The sequence below is a fragment of the Toxorhynchites rutilus genome, chromosome 2 (assembly GCF_029784135.1).
Source record: "Toxorhynchites rutilus septentrionalis strain SRP chromosome 2, ASM2978413v1, whole genome shotgun sequence".
In the NCBI taxonomy this organism is placed as follows: Eukaryota; Metazoa; Arthropoda; class Insecta; order Diptera; family Culicidae; genus Toxorhynchites; species Toxorhynchites rutilus.
Window position 1 is genome coordinate 335,371,666 of NC_073745.1, and position 25,974 is coordinate 335,397,639.

A 25,974-nucleotide genomic window follows, 5' to 3' on the forward strand; every position below is an offset into this window, starting at 1 on the left:
AATCTGCACTCTTATGCCCGAATTCTCCACATTTGAAACAGCGCAACACATTAAAGGCCTCAACCACGTTACATTTATCCCATCCGATGCTTACTTTACTAGCAGTCATCAGGTTTCTGTAAGTATCATGGTCAACTTCAATTATCGTGTTGTATTTGTTATATTTCAAGCGTGGATTTTGATATTCAGCAACGAACTTGACATCATTAATCGAAATGTTTTCATTTTGACTCTTCAAGTTGTCAATGAAAACATCAGAGGAATATCGATCACTCATCCCAATAATTTTCAATGTCGGTTTTATTGGCTTTGGAATAAAAGTTCTAAACCCTTCTCCAAGATTGATATCAAATACATTTTTAACTCGATCAATATTATCCCCTGCTGTACACTCAATAATAATCGAAAAATAAATGACAAAGTTTGATTTTTAACTACCAATAATAAATTTTATATTTTTTCAACAATTTTCCTGTGTTTTTCCCGGTAAATTAAAAATCAAATGCTTAAAAATCACCCTTATAATGGCAAAACAGAGCTAACGAGCAAATTTTTTATCGACTTGAATAATATGGTCCTATATTTCAAAGCTATTTGTCAAGTTTTAAACGATTTTTTTCAGTTACTCCTATCATTTCATTACGCATAAAAACCGGTTTAGCTGTAGATCATAGTTGATATACTTCCCTTTTTCAAATTACTAATGTTCAAATACATCTGATAGAAAAGTTTAAACGTATCTGATAGAAAAGCGGAATGAAACGGCTAGGTGACTGAAAGTTAGTTTTTGTTGTTTGCTTGATCAATCATGAATAATTTCGGATACTTTCAAAAATATTTTTTCTTGCTTTGACATAACATACAAGTTTCTTCCTATCGAGGTATGAGTTATATTGGTATATCGAGGTCACTACAAATGTTCACTAAGCAGTGATACTAACGAACCTATCGGAATCCGACAAACCAAAACAAAACAAATATTTAATCAGATTGAAGTTTACAGTTCATTAGCCTTCGGTAATAGCCGGTAAACCCCATAATGCCTAACCAAAAGGTAATAAGCAATTCACAATCAAAATAAATTTAAGTCCATTTTGATAAACCAAAGTCAAACGCGTTCAACCAAAAGAATGGGATTGAATTTGTTAAACATTGTGGTGGAAATCGTTTCAGTCCCGTCAGAATGAAAGAACCCCACATATGCATTATGAGTCTCGCCACAAATTAGATAATGACTGTGATCTTGATTAGCTTCTAGAATGTGTCGAATGCACAGCGCTCACTCACCGTTCAGACTGGCCGCATGATTGTACGTCACGAGAATGTATTTTCCTTCGCGTCGCATCTGCTCGATTGTGAGATGGTACGAATTCGTTTCTTCCACTCCGTCATCTCCAAAATGTGCCCGCCGAAAGACAAGATCACCCAGCCGCTGATCCAGCACCTGTAGAAATTCCCCGTGCTGCTCCGGATGGTTGTGAAAACCGAGCGGAAACCGGCGGAAATCGAGGATGACAGTTTCTTCGGTCAGCACGACGAAGCGCCGTATGTCATCCAGGATGGGACCGATCCCTCCCACCCGGTAGCTTTCGTTCATGACCCAAAAGTTACGGGTTCCGTTGTGTGATGGGAAGAATCCCACGGAAAAGTCTAGATAGCGAATACCGAAAATCAGCTGACTCCAGATGTCCAAATCCTGGCGGAAGCCGACTCGTTTCAGGAACACATTGTTAACATTCGCTTTGGTTTGGTAACAGGCCGAACAGTGGGTTCCGGGGAGGAATAGATCCTTTAGTGGAACACTTCCGATGTTTTGTTCCGAAAACATCCAGTTCGGTTGAATTTTAAGGCACTCGAAGGTCTGCAGTTCGTCATCGCCATCGTAGCTAACCACGTAGAAATCGAAACACAGTGGATTGGATCGACGCTTCGGGAGGACTCGCAGGACCTCGTCGTGACTCCATCCTCCAGGCAACTGAAGTTTACCAAATTTTTGCTCCGTGACAATCTCCCCGGATTTCTGTCCCTCCACTAGAATTTTCACCAACGGCGGAGTGTTGGACAGCGCTGGATTTTCCCGGTAGAATCCTATCCAGGCCGGGGGCGTTTCACATTCTGGACCCCAATTGATAACCACTGAGGCGTCCTCTATGTGCTTTGAGAGCGATGACAACGTCAGGAACACGGGGCAGGTATCACTGAGAACATTTGTAACACTTGTAACGAACAGTAAAATAACGATCAATTTGTCTTCCATTTTTTGGCACTAACTGTGTGGCGTACATCCAATATCTTCCAGTGCCGTTCCGTGACTGAAAGTTCCTCTGCGCCGGATTCGCGTTCTAGTGGATCAACGAAGACGCAGACAGTGATAAGGTTGAAATTTGTTTTCTACGGGTGTTCTCAGCGGCTATGGTGTGTGATAAAAAAGGATTATGTGGAGCGTTCTTGAGACGAGTTAAATTGAATTGAAAAACATTTCACCACATGCGGGGCGAATGGAGCCGTTGGCACAGCGCTTGTTTTTGGGATGTATGTAATTCCAGCTGAACTTATTTAACACTACATGCAGATTCGAGAATGTGTGATCAGCAGGTTTATAATATATGAATAATAATTATATATGGCTTTCCGTTAGCATCGCCTCCTTTCAGTTGTAAATCAGAAATGCGAACATTGCAGAGGTAAATTTGGTTAAACCTGTTTGTTACGTACTGTATTGATTCGATTGAATCGTCTTAGATAGCAAGAGAATTTATGAATGTGAACCAAATATAATTATGGGCTTCCGGATAAGATTTGACTTCTGTGATGGGTTAATTGGCGACTACTTTCAGAGGGTGATTTTGTTTTTGCAATATTTTTACTTCGTTTACTCTAGATACTCAAATTGATTCTCATGAATAAGGGCGAATATAGTGATTGATTAATCTAGCTCGGAACTATGATTATGAAATAAAATTGATGAGGAAATACAGTGACCCAAACTTGAAATCGTACCTCATCATGTAGATTTTTTTTCACTACGTTTGAAAGTCAGAAACAAGCTTTCGAAACATTCTATTTAGATAATGGTATATAAATAATTTTAAAGCTTAAACCTTCAGCTTTTGGTATATTTCACGAACATGGTCTTGGTGTGTTTAGATGTAGTGGACAGAAATATCGAGAAGAAACAAAAAATCTATTTATTTCTGTTTGTACAGATATTTTGTGAATTAACAAAATTGTTTGCTAACCAGTTTAATAGCCAATTCAATTAACCTTATCAACCAGCTTTCATTTGGTTCTTATGACGTTCGTGTATGACCTTTCCATTCAGAGATATTTTTGTTTGAATGAAAAATTACCACTTCACCTTTGATAATTAATAATTGTATAAAAAATCAACGCACCGCGAACCGAAAGGTAGTTTTGAAATCTCAAATAAATTATATACAAGTTTAATTTGTTACATTGACGAAAAATAAATCATTTAATTTTTTTGCATCAATTTTAAAAAAGTACCAAAAGTAGGGTTTAAGAAAATCATTTGTAATTTTGCAAATGTTGCACTACATTCAGTTAGCAGAAAAATTCGATGTCGGTTTCCCAGGGGTCGACATAAAGGAACACTGATTTTGGCGGTTGACAAGGTCTAAAAAATGACCCCTATTAATTAACACAAGTTCTCATTAGAAACTTTCAAGATACCAAGATACTAAGTTGTGTTACGTGAATCGACTTGTTATAAGAATGGCTAATATTTTAGTAGAAAGTATTATTGTTGTAATTTATATTGATGTTTACTGAATTTTATGTCTATTTATTGATGAGGAAATGATGTTAAGTTGACTTACTTAAACAACTGCAAAGACTTTGAATTGGCAAGTATTTTTTAATTTGACTACAGTGATCGATGGTAGCGATTCATTCTTGAAAAGGGGTCTCTTGCCCACAATAGTTTGAGAATCCCTGGTCTAGAATATTGCCATAACCCCTGTGAACGTTTCATATTGATACGTTCAGCTGTTTTTTTAGCCGAACGATCAAAGTTTGGAGCAGATAAAGGATCACTTCAATGCATATTGTACCTGAAGTTCAAAATGCTATGCGCACTCTTTCGTTTTCATGATTTTATTCGTACGAGAATTGCAAGGCGTGATGATACTCTCACGTATACATACGCATTCTAATAGAGATGAATCAGCCTTTGGCTCAAAATCTCTCTAATAAAGAAAAAAATACGTATTCTTACATATAAATGTACTCACCCATCCACAAACTCATGAAAACGAAAGTTCCTGATCATTTCAATGTGCCGAGCAGTTCTTTTGACGGTGAAAAATGAAATGGACCATCGCAGAGCAGATAGTAACGGAAGCATCGTTATCTCGATAAGGACTCGACATCTTCGAAGAAAAAACATGAAAATCGACTCTCCTTTTCAGTCGCTTCGCTTCGACTGTATGTTTGTATAGCCGAAGTCGAAGTTGAAGCGAAGCGACTGAAAAGGAGAGTCGATTTACATGTTTTTTCTTCGAAGATGTCGGGCCCTGGTCTCGATACTACTGTAGTACATCTCCGCTGTAGTGGCATCTTGCCAAATCAGGGCAAACTTTACAGGTCATTTGTGAGCTTTAATGTACGGAAGAATACTTTTTTTGAACCACTGCTTCTTGTACATTTTTGAATCAATGAAAAGCTAATTTATGAGTCGCGCTTGCAAAAATTCAAACCGAGTAATACATTCAGAAATGTTCAACACCTCGCAGAGATTCGTCGCTTTGCCTTTCGTTTCTTGTAAAGGTTCAAGGAATCTAGAATGTCAAAAAGTTTGGCACAAGTTCCTCAGAGAGGACCTTGGAATCATACCGGACAAGTCGTTCAAATTATGGTATTTCTTTTAAACTATAACGTTCAAACTGTAATAAAGGGTGTGTCACATCAAACTGCATCACGGAAAAAACGCTGTAGAAATTTAATTTTTAGGAATTATATCTTCAGCTTTCGCTTATAATCAGATAAGAGTGTATAGATCACGTTGGCCATGCTTCACTGTCAATTTTTCGTAAATTTGGAAAAATGTCGTCGAACGAAAAAGAGCGTCGTGAATTAATCCTGTGCACTCATTTCGAGAATCCGGAGTTGTCATATCGGGACATCGGTAAGATGCTGGGAATCACCCAATCCATGGTCAGCAGAGTACTAAAACGATACTTCGAGAACCTAACCATCGACCGGAAGGTGAAGAACGGCAAAAATGGATGCTCCGTCAGTGAAAAAGATCACAAGCGCGTAGTTAAGCAGTTTAGACGTGATCCGAGAAGTTCGGTTCGGGATGTCGCCAATAAGCTGAATTTGTCAAGTTCATTCGTCCAGCGGACCAAGCAGCGGGAGGGCCTGCGTACATACAAGGTTCAGAAGGCTCCTAATCGCGACGAAAGGCAAAACATGGTGGGGAAGACGCGAGCCCGGAAGCTGTACACCGAAATGCTGACGAAGCCGCATTGCAGTGATCCGAAAAACACTTACACATGTCCACGCGATGTGAACATTCCATGTTTTTGTTTGAATACGAACATGATTTTCGCTAGTATTGAATGTCTATCCCAAACACGAACAATGATTCACATACATAAACATGTGAAAACAAACACGATGTTCATAATTCAAGAACATTATGTACAAACATATCACCCGATGTCGCAGTATTCATTGCTTTCGTTTCGTTTCTTTTCATACACGGAAAGAAATTATTCATCCCAAAACATTTCTTCGTAGAATACTTTTTCACAGAAACGAACTTGAAATTTAGTTCGCATTACAAAAGTTGCTTGAACCAAGAGGCTATGAGTTCATGCACATTTTGCAAGTCTGATTAAATAATCCTTGGTTTCGTGCAAACAAAACATTCTCTGAATAGAAAGAAGCTTTCTAAGAGAATTTTTTTTGCGTGCATGTCGGCAATTGAAGTCTGGGGAACCGACTGCACAGCGGGCGACGTCGTACAAATGCTGACCAAAAAAATAAATACCCAAAAATTAGTATTATATGCAACCTTCAGCGGCACACAGCAGAACCAGCAGAGAAATTTCAGCGACTAAAACACACCATTAATTTCTCGATGTTATCACAAACTGAATGAAGGAAAAAACTAAAAGCTACACTTACACTATACTACATATGCTATGTGTGCATGCGATTGCATCATCCTTTCTTCTCCTCTTCTTCGCTCGTTTTATAGCTCGGGTCGAGAACAAGCAGTATTAGCCTTTTGTAAACATTCAAAGATCCAGTCAAAATCGTTGCTCCCGTGGTCGAGTGGTTAGCGTAACGCCTAACATGTCACTGCTGAATAATTATGGTACTTTATATTCGATTAAAATTATAGAAGTATTGTAATCAAAATTTGTCGTGGGTAACTAAACGTCTCCGCCACGCTCTATCTAATTTTAGTACTTGTTCAAATAGCTAATAATAGCGAATGTTACATGAATTCAATATATAAACTGATGCGTGCACTAAATAATTTTATCAATTGTGAAAAACTCTGATATCAATCGACGTTTATTTTGTTCAGAACAGATGGAGGTTTATTTTATTTGCCCAATATTTTAAACGAAGCACCCATTGTCATGATAGGAAAGCAATTTTTGCATGTCAACATACCAACACACCACGCGTTGAGTGGTGGTGGTGTGGTGTCCGATTCGCTTCTTCTATTCTACGCACTGCCGGTGCTTGGGGTGAAAATACAAGAGAAACTGAACATCATGTGAAACATTAGGATTAAACATCGTATGTCCAAACTTACTACGAATACAAACATGTCACATTTTCAAACATAGGTACGAAAAAATCATGTTTGTATTCATACACAAAACTGCGAACAGCAGCGTGGACATGTTTATCCCGGACGCAGTGTTTTTTGTGAAACATGGAAGACTGCCGCATTGCCTGGTAATGGACGACGAAACCTACGCCAAAGCGGACTTTCGTCAGCTGCCGGGCCTGTTGTTCTTCTCCGCAGAGGACAAATTCAGCGTTCCGGAGGAGATTCGCAAGCAGAAACTATCCAAGTTTGCCAAAAAGTACATGGTGTGGCAAGCGATCTGCTCTTGCGGAAAGCGGAGCGCCCCCTTCGTGATGACCGGCACGGTAAACGGGCAGGTTTACCTTAAGGAGTGCCTACAGAAGCGCTTACTACCACTATTGAAGCAGCACGAGGGCCCGATCATCTTCTGGCCGGATCTCGCTTCGTGCCACTATTCAAAGGACGTGTTGGAGTGGTACGAAGCCAACGGGGTCACCTTCGTGCCAAAGGAAATGAACCCTCCCAACACGCCGGAGCTTCACCCAATAGAGAAATATTGGGCGATTATGAAGCAGGCCCTCCGGAAGAACCCAAAAGTTGTCAAATCGGTGGCGGACTTCAAGAGAAAATGGATTTCTGTTCAAAAAAAACTACAACCTGACGTTGTACAGAACCTTATGGACGGGGTAAAGAGGAAGGTGTGAGCATACGGGCTTGGGCTTGAAGTATGAATAAAAAGAAAATGCCAAAAGTTGTTTAATAGTTTTTATTTTACTGTCTAAAATTTTCAAAAGGATCGGTCTACTGGGCGAATTTCTACAGCGTTTTTTCCGTGATGCAATTTGATGTGACACACCCTTTATTCGAGCTCAGCTATCTTTATCAGGCCCATTCAAACAAATTTACCCAATGGTTCCTCTATTTTTATCAGTGACATCCACAATGCCGGAAGCTAGAACAAGCGTGTTATGACAGACTACAGGGTGTGATGTTTTGCAAGCTTGTGCTTCTACATACGTCCAAATCTATTAATCCAACGGGTTAAGGTTTCGACATTTTTTTCATAGACTATCGTTGGGTTCGTTTTGACGTTTGACATGGCACTCCATCCTGTTGTAGGAAAACGTATTAATATTTAGAAAAGTTGGCTTTTACCCGGAGAAGTATTCGGTCCTCCAAACTATCAATATACACTTCGGTATTGCTCTTATTACCTGCATTGATGAAAACAAGCGGAATTTTCAAACGTTTTTTTGTTTGGAACTTAAAGTTCACTTCCTCCGGAACATTCTCAATTTTTTTCGGTAAAATGAATCGGTCTGTGCAGATGTTGAACACAGGATCATTATTCTCTCAAAAATGGAAAAGCTAGTGTGTCGCCAAATTTATTGATCTTGATTATTTTTCAAACCAATATTGAAAACTTCCCGGAATTCATTATTCATGCTTTCGATTAAATTCATTCCCATCAAATAAGGATAGTATAGAAGTAGTGGAAATATAGAAACTGTTTTTGGTATTGTTTGGGTCGATTTTACGTATATTTGAATTGAAAAATTCAAATTGATGTTTTTATGAAATTATCCAGAACTGTTTTGAAAAGTCTCGAAACATCTAAGTGTAATGAAAATAATTCGAGATTTTCACTGTGGATTAGCTCATTCAGGTGATTTACTACTAACCATCTGTAAAACTGTGCCAGTGTCGATGCCAATATCTTCAAAAGAATTGTAAAACTATTCCTTTATAATTAGATTGATTTTTGCCACAGAAAATATGCCGATTTGCACTGGCACACAAGTATTCTCGAATTTCAACATCAATATATGCTCAACATCAGTCTCATCTCAATACTTGTTCTTATCAAAACGGCTCACGTAACACTACGTTGAGATTGCGATGTTCCAAGTACGTTTTCAAGTGAGGAAAAGATTATGAAAGTTCTCTTTCAGTGTTCAACACTTCACTCATTGTGGTAATTTTTTACATGAAAACCTGTGTTTGTGCAGTTGCTGTTTGTGCGATTTCTCATTTGTGTGACAGTTTAGGTGCGATTTTGTTATTTGTGCGACTAGTTTGTGTGATTCAAGACCCGATGCCACAATAAAATCGCGCAAAAAGAGTTGCACAAACGAGGAGTCACGCAAAAAAGGAACCGCACAAAAACAGGGTTTCCTGTGTTCTGATGAAGTAAAAATCAGGTAAAATCAGGTAAAAATTAATGCATATCTGAATATTGAGAAATACGCCAGAAAATCTGGAAACATTAGCATCATTGCTTTGTAAAAATAATAGAACATACTTATATACGATTGTGTCACATTTACCCGAAACCCATTCACCAGAATGTAACATCTACCCGTACTGACACTTATTCGAATGCCACATTTACCCGAATGCAACAATTACCCGAATTTAACGGTAACAGAATGTACCATCTACCCTGATGCGACACTTACCCGAAAGAAGAATATATTTGAATAATACGCAAATTTTATTATTAGGAAGTATTTGTATATTCATTCCTGCTCAGTGTTGTTGATCACCGGGCCTATTTATATTACTTCAACCTTACATTACTCTCCATGCTGATCATGTTGACCAAACGAACAATTCCAGGCGTAAAATTCATTGTCCGAATAAACCTTAATGCAACGCGAATAGTGCCGACGGGAACCACATCAACAGGGATGCCAGGTTTGAAGACATGTCTTCATTTTGAAGACATTTGACTCACTGTGGAGTCATTTGGTTTTGTGAAGACATTTTGAAGACATTATGAAATATGCGAAGACATTTCAGTATGATAGCGTATGTGAATTTTTAAGAGATATTATTTTCATAAATTTCTAACTATTGGCCGGAAAGATCGTCAAAAGAAGTAAGGCTTTTGTATCAGTGTCAATCGATCGCATTTTTATCAGTGTCACTTATTTACTTTTGTTCTTAGTAATCATCAGAGACTTTTGCCTCGGGTTTTTAGTGTTCATCTAGCATGATATTATGATATCGCCACTGCGCAAAAATAGTCTCGGGGTCATTCGTTCCTGTTTTTCAATATTTTCCAGGCAGAAAATCCATCAGTATATAGCATGAATTTAACAACGAGGGACTTTTAATGTCTCTAGAAGATATTAGTTCATTTGCACTAGAAAATTTGATTGATTGTGACATTGTATTTTTATTAATTTGGACCTATATTGTACAATAGATTAACCTAGATTTTTCAAACGACCACTTCACAAAACGAAGGTTTTCCGGTTACATACCGTTTCAATAATCAATTTTTTGGATATGGTTTGAGCTACAACCAAAACTTCAAAGCTGAAATAAACAAATTGAGTAATCACAGTTACGTTTTTGTGGAAACCGGGGCGATATTCACTCAATCAACGGTATGTCAGGCTAATTATCATTTCTAAACGCATGAAATTTAGTTCGCAGTTGTGAAATATATTCTTTGTTCACATTTATTGAGATAATCTTCAAAAACTCAAGGCAAGTTTAGTAAAATGCGCTATATAACAATGCCAATTAATATAAACATTAAATGAGCTATCAAACTTTGTCCAAATGTAAGCTATGAATTTTAGTTTTTTCGATATGACTGTAAAGACATTTGAAGACATTTTTTCGTACCATGTGAAGACATTTGAAAAAAATCACCTGGTATCCCTGCACTTCAATTCCATTGATGAATTTCACATCCCGCAATGTATTAAATTGCACAGCAGTGCCGACAATAATTAAACAACACTGGAGTTTATGAGCTGAGAGTTTATTTGTTCACAATTTTCTAATAGTGTATTTTGTTTCACAATTTTACTAATAACATTACAACAAATGAATTTACATATTTTACACATTACATTATTACATTGCACAATTTTACATTTTTTATTGTCCTCTAGTAAGGGCAGAATACGTTTACCTGATGCATCACGTTTGCAACCAGGCAATCAAAATACATGACATGTATAATTAACCGGGCAAACTTAATGCACCAGGTAAACGTATACCGTCCGACGCTCGCTAAGGGTGGGTTTAGACTAGGGATATATTCATGTGAAGAAATATGATGAAATTTATAGAAATCGCATCAACCGTTTACACTAGCGCGAACTTATATAATGAATATATTCATATTTTCGGTGAATTTATTCACCTCAAGTAGAACTGCATCCTACTTTAGTGATTTCTCATCAGTGAGAAATTCACCAGCGTTTATATATGCCTGAATTTATTCTATTCAAAGTGGTTATATATACCTCGAAGAAATGTATCATATATATTCTCACCCGTTTACATCTATTTTTGCGTGAATAAATCCATCTATAGCTATAGATCTCCGTAATGTAAACCCGCCATAACACTCGGTCGGACCTGACTAAAGGATCGTCTCCTATGTTTCAAACAAACCGGGCAATCGGTGGAACACAGGTTTGCTTGCGAGAGGCCACCGCTTCCGACGATTCATGATAAAAACTACGCTACGGTGGTAAATACGTAAGTACCATTTTTTCTTATCTATTCTTTTCACACTTTAATTTAAATGTTTATGTTAGAGTTACCTGCTTAATTTTCGGGATATGCCATAACCCATGCTCGTTTCTGAATGATCTCTTGCCCTTAAAAAGCAATATGGAAAGGATAGAATGTCATTCGGCATGTCAATTGTGCCTACACCAATTTCTATAAATGACACAGCGAAGTCTTCAACATCTTTTTCGAATTTCCTCATTATAATTTCTCATTTTACTTCGTACCTTCGTAACAGGAGATTCGACAATACTCATAATCTGATTTGTTGGATTTTTTCCTTCTTCATTCGGGTAAACATTCCATTCGGGTAAATGTTGCATTCGGGTAAAGGTCGCATTCGGATATTCGTTACTTTCGGGTGAATATCATTCGGGTATGTGTTACTTCGGGTGAATGTGCTTCGGGTAAACGTGCTTCGGGTGAATGGGACACAACCCTAATATACATATCTGCGTTTAAAATAATAACAGAAGCTAAAGCGATTTTGAAAACATCTTCTGTTCTATTTTCTAATTATAATCTTTCAATTCGATATGTTCTCTTGTGGCACAAATTTTCAATTGCACTGATGTATGCTACATTGGGTTAAGATATCAAACGTGCACTATGTTTTTGGACTTTTCAGAGGCAAACATTATTTATTATTTTGTTGTTGATAAATTTAATAGTCTCATTTTTGTTTTACCCGTGTTGGGAAAAAAAACAACGAAACAAACGCTGCGCGAATGAGAATAAAAACCTTTTTTGAAGCAATTTAAAGCAGTCTTCCATTGAGATGCTGAAACATATCAATTGTTTTTTGGAGACTACGATGTTATTTTGTTGAGCGTACTTCATTCTAACGTATAGCTGGGCTCTCGATGTACATCAGATTCAATAAAATTGTCATCCGAGATTTCATTCCGTCTGTTTGATAATATTTGCACCATCGTACAAATAAGATTCCCTTTTCACCTGTGCATACAATGCTTTGATGTTCTTTGCATGCTCGTAAGCTATAATTCATATCATAATAGGCAGCGAGTAAAAGTTCCATAGTTTGACAGTTGCAACGTGACGGAGTGGCAGCGTATTCGTGATTTGTCACACACGCATATGTCGCTAAAGACATCTCAATCGCCATAGGAGTGTTCCGGTGGACCGTGAAGGGAGCTTAGACCGGGATAAAAAGAGCAACAACCCGCGAAGGAGGCCAAAGATCGTCCGAGGTCAGCTCGGTTTCTGAGGGTTATCGTTGCCATCAAAAGATAGATTCGGGATCCAGTGCGCTCAGTTAAAGGAAAAAGGCGAAGGAACACGGAGTCGGTGACTTTACGGCACGGAAGATCGTAAATAAAGTTTGCGGGGCGATGTCGGGGGGAACGGAAAACAAACTCACATGATTACCAACAGCATCCTGGAGCTACGAGACGAGAGATGTCAGAAAATCTTGAATCTTGAATGTTTACCGTCGATCCCTTATCAAATTCCAGAACCGATCGCTATTTCAAAGGGTGTGTCACATCAAATTGCATCACGGAAAAAACGCTGTAGAAATTCGCCCAGTAGACCGATCCTTTTGAAAATTTTAGACAGTAAAATAAAAACTATTAAACAACTTTTGGCAATTTCTTTTTAATCATACTTCGAGCCCAAACCCGTATGCTCGCACCTTCCTCTTTACCCCGTCCATAAGGTTCTGTACAACGTCAGGTTGTAGTTTTTTTTGAACAGAAATCCATTTTCTCTTGAAGTCCGCCTCCGATTTGACAACTTTTGGGTTCTTCCGGAGGGCCTGCTTCATAATCGCCCAATATTTCTCTATTGGGCGAAGCTCCGGTGCGTTGGGCAGGTTCATTTCCTTTGGCACGAAGGTGACCCCGTTGGCTTCGTACCACTCCAACACGTCCTTTGAATAGTGGCACGAAGCGAGATCCGGCCAGAAGATGGTCGGGCCCTCGTGCTGCTTCAATAGTGGTAGTAAGCGCTTCGGTAGGCACTCCTTAAGGTAAACCTGCCCGTTTACCGTGCCGGTCATCACGAAGGGGGCGCTCCGCTTTCCGCAAGAGCAGATCGCTTGCCACACCATGTACTTTTTGGCAAACTTGGATAGTTTCTGCTTGCGAATCTCCTCCGGAACGCTGAATTTGTCCTCTGCGGAGAAGAACAACAGGCCCGGCAGCTGACGAAAGTCCACTTTGACGTAGGTTTCGTCGTCCATTACCAGGCAATGCGACTTCGTCAGCATTTCGGTGTACAGCTTCCGGGCTCGCGTCTTCCCCACCATGTTTTGCCTTTCGTCGCGGTTAGGAGCCTTCTGAACCTTGTATGTACGCAGGTCCTCCCGCTGCTTGGTCCGCTGGACGAATGAACTTGACAAATTCAGCTTATTGGCGACATCCCGGACCGAACTTCTCGGATCACGTCTAAACTGCTTAACTACGCGTTTGTGATCTTTTTCACTGACGGAGCATCCATTTTTGCCGTTCTTCACCTTCCGGTCGATGGTTAGGTTCCCGAAGTATCGTTTTAGTACTCTGCTGACCGTGGATTGGACGATTCCCAGCATCTTACCGATGTCCCGATGTGACAACTCCGGATTCTCGAAATGAGTGTACAAGATTAATTCACGACGCTCTTTTTCGTTCGACGACATTTTTCCAAATTTACGAAAAATTGACAGTGAAGCATGGCCAACGTGATCTATACACTCTTATCTGATTATAAGCGGAAGCTGAAGATATAATCCCTAAAAATTAAATTTCTACAGCGTTTTTTCCGTGATGCAATTTGATGTGACACACCCTTTAGATGGTAAAAAAATAAACCCAGTGTTCATTCCAGATGGCGACAAGGTAAACACGAAGTTTTACATCAGGATTTGAACACTTTAAGGACCGGGAAGAAATATGTAAGACATACGCCTGGGACCGCACGTTTTGACTTGTCTGAAGTTGCTTACTTTGGTCTATTGTGTAGAAATTTTTACTATTTTCCGAGTCCCTGTCCATAGGATCTATGGTGAAAAACGTATCTTTCATTTTTTAGCACGCCATTCTCAACAGCTTTGAGATAAAAAATAGGGAAAATTATTGAAAGTGCATCTTACTATGATAATCGAGAGAAGTTATCAAAAAAATGAATGGCTAAAAAAATGAAATACTACAAAAAATCTTGAAATATTGAATTTTTTTAGTATTTAGATATTCAGTACTACTATAATTCGTATTTAAATGTGTTCCTACGCCTTTTATATGTGTGATTCTTTTCAGATAATAATCAGATAATTCTCCTGTAGTGTTCACTATAAAAGCTATTGTGGAAAAATGAGTTTTTCTTTTTTCCCCATTCTCAATAGGCTTGGGAATGAAAATTTAAGAAAATCCCCAAAGTACATCTACTATGGTGTACCGCGACAAATTATAACAAAATTCTATCCACTGCGTAAAGAAATCCTGGGTGTATAGAATTTGTTAGAGTTTTCAAAACTGTTTTTCGATGATTATTTATTGAACTATTTATTATCAAATACGAATTAAAATTTTTCGTTCATACAATCATATCTCAGTACTGAATGGACCACAACAACGTTATAGAAATCAAATGAAAGATAGTTGATAACGTTAATTGGATTTGCTATCTTTGGAAGAAACAGAAAGAAATGGATTTCACATTTCTTCCCGATATTTTTATCCACTACATCTACATACATCGAAACACAAATTTATCTGTAAAATATTCCGTGTAAATCCATGTAAATTATGCTTTAAAGAAATTTATATCTTATCTTCATGCGTTGATATTTAACGATTTTGAAGCATTTCAAAAAGCGCCTAAAAAATTCGATTCTGTTCCTTCATTTTTTTTCGAGTGTGAAAAAGTTCTATTTTTTTTTGTTTATATCTGTATTATAGTGACTTTCAACACTTTTGGCTGGTTCGTCACTTTTTACTTCCAATTTTGGAAGAATGTTGGGAGTGAGAATTGAACTCGTGATCTTCAGCGTGAGAGGTATGGATGTTACCACTACGCCAGATCGGCTCCTAAAAGTTCTATTTCTAGTTTTGATTAATTTATTAATTTTACTCCTACAACTTGTATACATTTTGGCCCATACCTTTTCTCAGAATCCGGCTAACGAAAATTTGGCAGAAGGTGGATAAAAGTTTCTCTATCCAATGAGTATTATCTCAAAAATGTTTTTGGGTCCTTTCAAATAACTTTTTTAATTTTTTTTTAAATTGATTATTTAATAATTAAATGATAAATTATTATTGGGCTATAACTTTTCTTAGACCCTTTTCCAACCAATGGAAATTTTGCTAAAGATAGATAAAAATATCGAATAAGTACTATCTCCTTTCAAATACCTTTTTTCAATTTTCTTTTACATAATTAATTTCTTCCATACAACTTGGCTTATAACGTTTCTCTGTAACGATCAAGAAAAAAAATGAATTATGTGGAAAGAAGAATAATTCATTTCTCTATCTAATGAGTATGATTTTGAAGGTTGTTACTTGATAAACAATCAATTTATTTCAATTAAAATAATTCATTATACATTAAATCCGGCAAGACGTTGAACAGATACTTGCACGCATCAAGAACTTTTATCCACTAATTTCACACAAGTCCGTAAAGAATGAACGCGAAAACGAGAAATCTCGTGAGCGGTCCACATAAAGGCCAAGTACTGTTCCAAACGCCACCCGAGTACAGCAAGCCTCAAACGAACATTGACTCGTACCTGGGGAGAAATGGATCCAGGCTACATTATTAGAACCTGCCGTGCGTTCCGGGAGCGTGTGGAGGCCGTAACTGCAAACAAAGTGGAACCTGTGATATGATTTGAGAACGATTTTTACTGTAGCAAAAATCAGAAAAATAAACCTTCCAGTGTTCAAGACAGAATATATTTTCTCTCACACCTCATCAAGTCATCAAGTGTTGTTTATTTGCTTAATTGGGGCTATCGATTGTCGTGGTAAACATATCGTCCACATGAATCGAACACCTGCAGGCGAAGTCTCATTCAACGACTTGCCGACAGCTTGCACAAGTGTGTCAACAATGCCAGGTGTTTTGATAAGAGCCAAACATTGGGTAAATCCGTGCAATTGCGCGCCACTGCATAAAAAATTATGAGTAAATCAAACGTGAGCCTAGATTTATGGCAATCGGAAGGTCTGGCGACACTCGTGGTAATCTTATCGCCGCGTGATGTCAGTGGGAGCAGCAGTTTCCTGTTGCTGTTCCCGGTAGGAATGCGGCGCGTCGTTTGATGGGATAAATTAACGAGTTATTAACAGTTATGATTCAGCCGTTGCTCTGCTCTCATTCATTAGATAATAATGGGAGGGAGTAATCCATGATTATACTGGAGATACTCTTACACTGTTTTTATGCTCTCGATACTGTCGTATGGTTTTCTTACTCATGAATTGAAATAAATTGATATCGTAGATTTGCAAACAACATAACAACTTTATTTACTAAGAAACGAGATACGGATCCCATTGGAACATTCTAGCACCTAGCACAGTTTGTACAATCAGCATTTCTAGCAGCCCGTCTGGACCTACTAACTCATAGAAGCGGACACATCTTGGAGTACTCCTTAAGTTTGTTACAATCCTCGCTTTCGTTGTAGATTCCCGCTGGGCACTTAACGAACAGGCTCATACCCATGCAGCGCAAAATTGTGCCGGAGATTGGGTGGCAGATTTTCTCACCCTCGAAGCTGGGTTCCAGCTTGGCACCGGCTTCGATTTCATCCATTTTGGATTCGGCCATTTTGAAGCACTCATCCAGCGAGTCACGTACCACCATCTGCCACTGGGGCATATCCTTGACCGATTCCATGAACATTTTGGTCATGTCGTCCCGATTGATCATGCCGTTGGAGTAGAGACCGGTGGCGTTCAGACCACACTCGGCAATGCACTGTGAAGTTATGGTAATTTTTGAGATTGTATCAAGTGTATCAAGTTGTGTACTCACGCATCCTCGAGGAATTCCTTCCATCTTCATCTGCTTCTTGGTTTGCTCACCATACTTTTGGTAACAATCCATCATGATGTTTCTATCAAGTAGCATTGGGGTGTTGCAGCATTCCGCTGGGTTCTGAAAAAGGATTGAAATGAATATATTCAACGACGTGTTATTGATAATTCCAAGATTCAATATTTTTTGATGATTGAACATTGTTCTGATTACTCGTTGTCGAATGTCATCGTGGAAAAGTAGATGTAGCGTTCAGCGATCCATAGGCAGGATTGTGCTTCCATAAGACTAGTGAACTATGGTAGGTTTAGGAAGAACCTCAGTACCGATCTTCACCCGATAAACCATCTATTGGAGGACAAGAAACCATTTTCTTGTACTTATAGGTAAATAAACATTGTTAAAATTAAAGAATGAATTTTTTAGTACAAATATTCATATCATTCACAAGAGCCCATGTTGATTGCTCGCTGTCTGTACCGACACTGACACATTGCATTTATTGAATATCCAACTAGTTTGCGTCGTGAGCTTGCTGATGTCGACAATACAATACCGTTCGATTGCTAAATGTCTTTTAATAATTAGTGCAAAAAGGACCTAAACGTGATTTGCTCTGATCTGATGCCAGTTGAAAAGTATTGTAAAAGCTGAGAAAAACGCTGAAGATAGTAGTCCTATTGAGATGGAGAATATTCAGGAAGGTTCGGATGGTTGTGTCGAAATTACACCTTCGAACATTAAATCGAACCTAAAGAATATGTCCGGGATATTAAAACCAACTGAAAATGTTCCTGTAAAACTATTTCAACATTTCTTTGTGATTGAACAGTTCCTGCGAGATCGTTACGATTATATACAATTTTAGACTCGATTATATACAGTTTAAAATTTTGTTTTATAATTCAAATATGATTTATTTCAAGAAAAATGTAACCTTTCAACGTTAATGTGAAATTTAAGAGGCTTTTATAAATACAGTGGGTTAAAGATCGCGATTTTTGAAGATTTTGCTTGCATTTTCATCAGGAATTGTTTATTTCGATGTTGCAGGGAAATTAAGAGAGATAGAAGTTTGGTGTCAAAGAATAAATTGTAGAGCTTTAACTTGATTGATAGAAACAATCAAGTTTAGTATAAAGTTTTGAAATTAAATTATAAATTACACATTAAAAATTACTTTTAAACTTTTAGATTTTCCACTTCCAAAATGTTATTAAAATCCACCAATTTAGATATTCCACTACTATATCCTGTACAGAATTTTCTCATCTTTCAAATGAAAGCAACAGAATCGTCTTACGTAGTATACTTTTCAATGTAGCCAGTTTGAGGCAATTGAGTCCGAAACAAAAAAAGGTTCTATAACTCTGTCATCGTTGAAATTCGAACATATGCTTAGAAGGTTTTTTTTTCGTCAAATATAACCGTCTATCACCTCCTGAGCGATTCTGGATTTTTTTTTTCATGCGAGAAAGGTGTTTTCTGACTTTAAGGGGATGAATCAAAAATTCAAATTCATACCATGGGACACTTACCCCAATATAATATATTTGCAATTTATGATGAAAAAAATGTTCTGTATCTCGATACCTCCCTAACTCGATGGTCCCCTTGGATATCGAGTTAGGGAGAGTTGACTGTAAAATTAAAGAGATGATTTTTGGACAGTCTGTGGGGTAATTTGGTCATGTGTGTGTTTCATCGAAAAAAAACATAGGGGAAATCAGGGTAAAGCCGACAACCCCTAGTTTTTTTCAGTTAGAAGCAATGTTTGGCAAATTTTCCGATGCTTCCTATACACACTTCTCATTTCTTTCGTTTCGAGTCACCCTACAGTTGAGGAAGTCGCTTTGCTGTTAAAATAAACAACAAAACAAAACCGGTCAGCAAACAGGAGTTAGTCCGTGTAAAATTTCGTTAGTTGAATTTGAGTGTTTTTGTCGGAAAATTTTAGAAAACTCGCTACTTCTGAGAGCATAAGTCATCTTAGATCATTGTTGAATGTATTTTGTGAGGCGGTAGGTGTTTTTGTTGCTTATCGATGCTCGAAAACATTGTTTTGCAATTTCGAGTCTGTTCGGGGTAACACCGACACCTTCAGTCATGGTGAAACCGACACCAGGGTTTGAGTTCCACTGACAGGAGAAATGCGTCCTTACTTTCCGTAGATGCCGCATGTTATATTTGGAAGACAAAACGACTGATAAACAGCCAAAATCAACGATGAATCGGCCATGCAATCAAAAAAACCTGGCAGAGCTTCAACGCTCATCGGCACATCTCTCGTGGATGCTCACCTAAGCTGGAACATAAACATAAGTGATTTCTAGACCAGATATTCGTTCCTAAGACTACATCAGCGGCGAGAGCTGTGAGATTTAATTGCAGTTGAATTTGTTTGCTTTTACTATTCAAAATCTGAGCAATCCAATTACATTAAATTTCCAACTATCCTGAAGTTGGAAGTGGCCTCTTGATATTTAGGAATTATTGTAACAAGTTTACATTCGTTTCTCTAAAGGTGTTGGTTTTATCCGACTGGGTGTCGATCTCACCCGCACTCCCATTTATTTCACCTGAAAACATCAATTTTTGTATTCTATCAAAATTCGAGTTCTACCCAAAAAAAGATCATCAGGTACTGTAGAAAGATTATTTAGTAGTTGAAGAGAAGTTCTGTAACCATTTGATGTCGGAGAAACATGGGAGATCCTTGAAATGTGTGGAAATCCTTAGGGTGTCGGTTTTACCCTGATTTCCCCTACTTATATTTATGCAAAATAATTCAGGATAATATTTCAATCAGTAACAGTGTTCTGGGATCGATATCAGGTATCTTGGGCAGATTCTGGACCAGAAAAACTGCATTGAGACCATTCCGAATTCTGCATGAATCTTTTCACTGTTGTTCGAGCATTTTCAAACACTTTCTTTGTACTTGGAAAATCCGTCTTTGATGGTCTGCGTTGCTCTTGCAAGCTCCTTCTTCTTCCAACGTTATTTGTCCATTCTTTTTCTGTAATTCCATGCCATCTGGAATCAATGGAACAATGAAAAGTCTCAAACATGTAAATCACTCCACAGAAACGTGTTCATATCACGCCACACAACATGCACAAATTAAAATACAATAAAAAAAGCTTCCCTTCATGACAATGGGTGCTTTGTAAAAAATTTGGGCAAATAAAATGCACCTCTTTATCTGTTCTGAAACAAATATGCGTCAATTGATATCAGAGTTCTTCACAATTGATACCATTTTTTAGTGCACGATTCAATTAGAAAATTGAATTTTTGTTACATCCGCAATTATTAGCTATTTCAACAAATACTAAAATGGCGGATATGTTTATTTACCCACATCAAATTACCAAGAACATGCATCTAAAACTAATTTTTGGGTATTTGTTACGAACTAAATACTATTTTACAAGTATTCTACAAAGTATTCTACAAAAAAAAATTATTTAGTCTGTGCATGAAAAGAAAGGGAGTGCAATAAATACTGCGACAACGGATGGTATGCTTCGTACATTATGTGTTTGAATTATAAACACCATATTTGTTCATGCTGTGAGAAACGCGTGTTTATGATGTTTGTGTTTGTGCATCATTAGGCGTGTTTGGGATAAACATTGAACACTAGCGAAAAGCATGTACGTGTTAAACAAAAATATGGAATATGAACATCGCGTGGGCATGTGTAAGGGTTTTCATTTTCTAATTTGTATGGTTTTTTTAAATTGCTTGGAAAACGAAAGGTGCATTTTTAAAAAAACGCAAATTGTATGTCAAAATATGCTTCTCACTCGAGAATGCTGTATGTAATAATTTGATTCGCGCAATTTTCCTATTTTTCTATTGGAACTCAACCTAGATTCCATCAAAGAACATTTTTTATAATAGTTTGTTCCGTAACGACATTTTTTTATTTTTTGACGTAGAACTACGTCTTTCATTAAGGGCACCAAATCAGAAAATAGGTCACGTTTTCATGAAATAAAGTTAACGTTAATAACTATTTTTGCCGCGAACGGATTTTAGCGATTTACATACTAAACGAATCGGAAATTCCCTAAGATTTGTTTAATATGCTATACATTAGAATCCCCTGGTTTGTAAATGGTTAAAATTCATGAAAAAATTAGGCGTTTCCATTTTTCCATATATTTGTTCTGTCCATTTGTGTGCTTTCCCCAACAGAGCTGTCAATAACGAGCAACTTATCGACGACCAACGAAGGGGAAATCGTAGGATTTGAAGTCGCCGTGAACAAAGGTAAAGTAGAAGAATGGAGGGGAATATTTGCCTTGAGTATAAACAGTGGATCTCGCTGAGGCAAACTTTCATTCGGCATCGGACTGTTGAGCAATCCAGTTCACTTTGCTTTCGCTGCGCTTCGATCTAAGATTGGAGCCCACCAGTGGTAATCCAACTTGGATACCGTCGTTTGCTTGGCGTATTGTTTTGCGAGGGCAAGAATGAATCATCAATCAATTATCGTCAACTGATTCTACAATGAAAAACCATTTCAAAGATTATTCTACTAAGCAGTTGTTTCGAAAATTTCACAGCATTATAGAATAATATCCGAAGGTATAAACAAGCGACATATATTAAATAACAGCGTAATTCTACGTCAACAATGCGGTCGTATCTTGGATACAACCTCCTATAATTTTATTTTTATTGAAAGCTGTATAGTATTAGGAAAGCTTTCGACCACCGAACCTACTCTGTACCGATCATCAGCTTTACTGATGATGGCGAGAACGGAGGAACTCTTTTTCTTGAATGGCGTTCACGTTCACTGTGGAACTTTTGTCGTCTCAAGGTATGCATTAACTAGCGTCATTTAGTAATACTTAGTTGAGATTTCTTTAGCCAAATAACACGCCTTGAATGTATTCCGAGGGGCAAGTTCTAGAATACGCGTGACCACAGTTCAAGTCGAAGGAAATTTCTTTGACGAAAAATCCCCCGACCAGAACGGGAATCGAACCCGAACACCCGGCATGATAATGTGAGACGCTAGCCACTCGGCCACGGGTGCACCAGCGGAGGAACTCACTCACACTTATACTATCTACTATAATAGCAGTAATAGCAGTAGCAGTAATTTTCTACAGTAAGGCCCGACTCAGATGACTTGGGCCCGCACTCAGTTGATTTAGATCAGTTCTAATAAAACCCTTGTAACGAACAGACGTACTTTGTCAGCTTCTTGTTTAATGTTAATCGTTAACAAATCGTTAATCGTACCCGTATTGTTCGTATCCCTTGGCCGAGTGGTTAGCGTCATAACTAACATGCCGGGTGTTCGGGTTCGATTCCCGTTCTGGTCGGGGGAATTTTTCGTCAAAGAAATTTCCTCCGACTTGCACTGTGATCACGCGTATTCTAGAGCTTGCCACTCAGAATGCATTCAAGGCGTGTTATTTGGCATAGAAATCTCAACTAAGTACTAATAAAAATGATGCAAGTAGTACTACGTTGAGACGGCGAAGTTCCTCTTGGAACGTTAGTGCCATTGAAGAAGAAGAAGAATTCGAAGAATTGTTCGTATCACGTGTTTTTGTATTAAATATAACCGTATTCCAGTGACCTTTTTATCGAAGACTATACAAAAGCAAGGAAAAAATATTTTTTCAATTAACTTTCTCAACTTCTTATGGTCTTTTTTCTGATAAACAGAAAGTGCATAAATATTACAAATGAAAAAACTCATTAAATTGAACATTTACTAGTTCTTTCGTACTGTTTGTGAACGGTGTGCCCATCTCTACCAAGAAGGCTAAAGCTCGAATTGTATGCAAATATGTTGTTTGTTACTACTCCCCCTGTGCTGTGGGATCGAGTAAAATCTAAAAAAAAACATGCCTACCTTATTCGTTATTTTTTTTACTTCTTTCACTATCTTCACTGTTTGTGTTACAAAATTGCTGAATAAATTTCCTATCTAATGGTATAATAGAACATATATAGCAAAAACAATTTTGCGTAATATGCATTTAAAATCCATAAATTTTAATTCAGAGTGACTCTCCCATTATAGAAATCAAAGACGTAGTCGTACGTCAAAATCGTGATCTGTTTTATGATTTGGCACTCTTACAGAAAGACGTACACTCTGTACACTCCAACTTCTATAAGACCAGGTGATGATCTTGCTGCTTTGTGTCATTGTAAAAAAACAATGCTTCAATTTATATTCTAGTGTGTAGGTATTGATGACTACCACACACTGCATGATTTCCATATGTGCGTGTGCAAGCGCTGAGCGTAAACGAATATTTTTGTATTTTCACCTGTCAAATTTCTATAAGACCAGTTACATATTCCGTTGTTTTAGATGTTTTGATCAATAAATTTGGAAAATGCCGAAGGGAAAAGTGCTCACGGAGAGAGAAGAAAGACAAATCGATGCATTTCACCAAGAAAACGTTGGTGTCAGAGAAACCTCTCGTCGGATTGGATGGTCCCATCAAGTAGTGCTCAATTATTTGGCGAATTCTGAAGGATACGGTAAGAAGGAGAGAGCTCCACGTAAATCGAAGCTCTCTGACCGGGATAAGCGGGAAATAGCTAGAACAGGTTTGAATACCTCAAAATCGCATGTGCAAATAAATCAATATTCAACTACTCAACTGCTCGGGTAACAATTCGTCAAATTTTGGTAAAAAAACCTCATATAAAGAGGGCTTAAAAAGTTAAAACTCCTCATCTTACACCATCTTATATCGGAAGATGTCTGAGTTTTGCCAAAGCTCACATGAACCGACAGTGGGACATGGTATGTTGTGACAAAGAATGTTTCCAAAAGAATACATTTTGCTGTATACCATAACGAAAATTTCAATGTAAAGGTTATCTTCACTGACGAAAAAAAGTTCAATTTGGATGGTCCTGATGGTTGCAACGTGTACTGGCGTGATTCACGGAAGAAGAAACAGTATTTTTCAACCAGGAATTTTGGTGGAGGCTTGTGCATGGTTTGGGCGAGATTCTGTGCAGCCGGAAAGCTCAAGATAGCTTTCACATCATTCAAGAATTACGTACAAGTTCTGGGATCCACTCTCCTACCGTTTTTGCGTGGATATCGCCACAAAAAATTCACATTCCACCAGAACAATGCTATTATTCACACCAAGGAAACTAAGCAATGAATTAAGGACCAAAATCTTATTTTTTTTTGACTGGCCGGCTCGCTCTCTAGACTTGAATCCTGTTGATAATCATAGGGGGAACCTTGAACACAGAATCTACACTGAGGGAAAGCGGTACACCAAGATTGAAGAGCTCAAGGTCGCAATTTCGGAAAAAATAGAAAAATATCGAGAAATATCCGTTTAGCAGAATTTGGTAAATAGTATTCCGACACGAATTTTCTAGGTTATTAGCCGAAATTGCAAGATTGCCAATTATCGACACGTAAATAAGCTGATCGTTTTGAATTTTTCATTGAAAATACTTATTAATTTTGAAGTGGTCTTATAGAAACTGGACAGCTGAAATTATCATATTGAGGCACAATAAATAAACAATCAACTCTTTTGAATGAAGTTGTCGTTAAATATACTTCATTTCAAGCATTCAACAATGTATGAATATATCTTGTTGAAATTCTAACTGTTTGTGTTGCAACGAAATAGAATCAGGATGGTCTTATAGAAGTTGCACAGAGTGTAGTCGTACGTCAAAATGCAATCTGTCCGAGTGCAGCTTTTCGTCACCATTAAGCGGTCTCGCAACACCGTATAGAGTTGGAATGTTTTTGAGTCATTTCTATCCGGATGGTAGCAATAAACGTGCTAAGCTCCTGAGCCATTTCTGCATCCACTTCGGATTTGAAGTTTTCATAAAATACAAAGTATCGTTGAAAAGCTTTCCTATCATTCTCACATAAGCGTGTATCGCGCACCGTATGCACGTGTCCAAAGTTAGCTATTATTCGTCGGGTTTGGTATAGCTGCCGAATGGAGAAACCATTTATAGAAATGACATTAAATTGATTCACGCAACCGAAAACTATAGGAAACATTCAACATTGGATCTTTGGCTTTATTCATCAAGCCATCTGTTCGAACACTGTTTCCACATGAAATTCACTACAGATGACGAACACAACTTCATTCAATATAATGTCCGTCCTCGAGCATCAATTTTTGGAACAGTACCTTTTCGACGGGTGGTCCATTTACACAGGGATTTTCGGCACCAATCACGGCGACCTGTAGTACGAACGCAAACGCGGCAATTCCAGCGGCGGATGCCAATGTCATGGTTGAGTCGCTAGAGATAGTCACTGTCACTTCCGCGGGAACAAAAATGAAAACTAAATCATCTTACCGTTCGCAGCTGCATATTTATTTGCATTCGTAGTCAATTAATTTTCGACACACACAAACACGCACGTGGATCGCTCACACAATAGCCGATGCAAATTATATCTTAGATGAGGCTCTATTACAATGTTCTATTGCTGCGTGCCATCAAACAAACTCTAGCAAATAAGTATGCATTCGAGTACTGACGAATGATCCAGTATAGCGCACTCAACACAGGTAGCATATTATTTGCAAAGTTGATACGGGGAAATGTTTTGTTTGATTCGAACAGTACCGTAATTACCTTGCTGTCGTGACATT

General features: G+C 38.0%; 3 protein-coding genes across 3 annotated transcripts in view; 1 reads left to right on the forward strand and 2 right to left on the reverse strand.

Annotated features, from left to right (window-relative positions):
• Positions 1 to 2,325, reverse strand: part of LOC129770994 (uncharacterized) — a 38,739-nt gene extending 36,414 nt beyond the window's left edge. Inside the window, exon 1 of the mRNA XM_055774222.1 lies at positions 1,288 to 2,325. Within this exon, the coding sequence (XP_055630197.1) occupies positions 1,288 to 2,257 (970 nt within the window). The 5' untranslated portion in view covers positions 2,258 to 2,325. The remainder of the gene's footprint in view (positions 1 to 1,287) is intronic.
• The window catches only part of LOC129770993 (putative alpha-L-fucosidase), a 442,537-nt gene that overhangs the window by 23,506 nt on the left and 393,057 nt on the right, over positions 1 to 25,974 (forward strand). The window lies entirely within an intron of this gene.
• Positions 16,781 to 25,671, reverse strand: LOC129770999 (uncharacterized). The gene is made up of 3 exons (XM_055774228.1): positions 25,504 to 25,671; positions 17,321 to 17,443; positions 16,781 to 17,263 (listed from the first exon to the last, which is right to left on the reverse strand). The coding sequence occupies exons 1-3, from the start codon at positions 25,606 to 25,608 to the stop codon at positions 16,907 to 16,909; spliced, it is 585 nt and encodes a 194-aa protein (XP_055630203.1). The 5' UTR covers positions 25,609 to 25,671; the 3' UTR covers positions 16,781 to 16,906.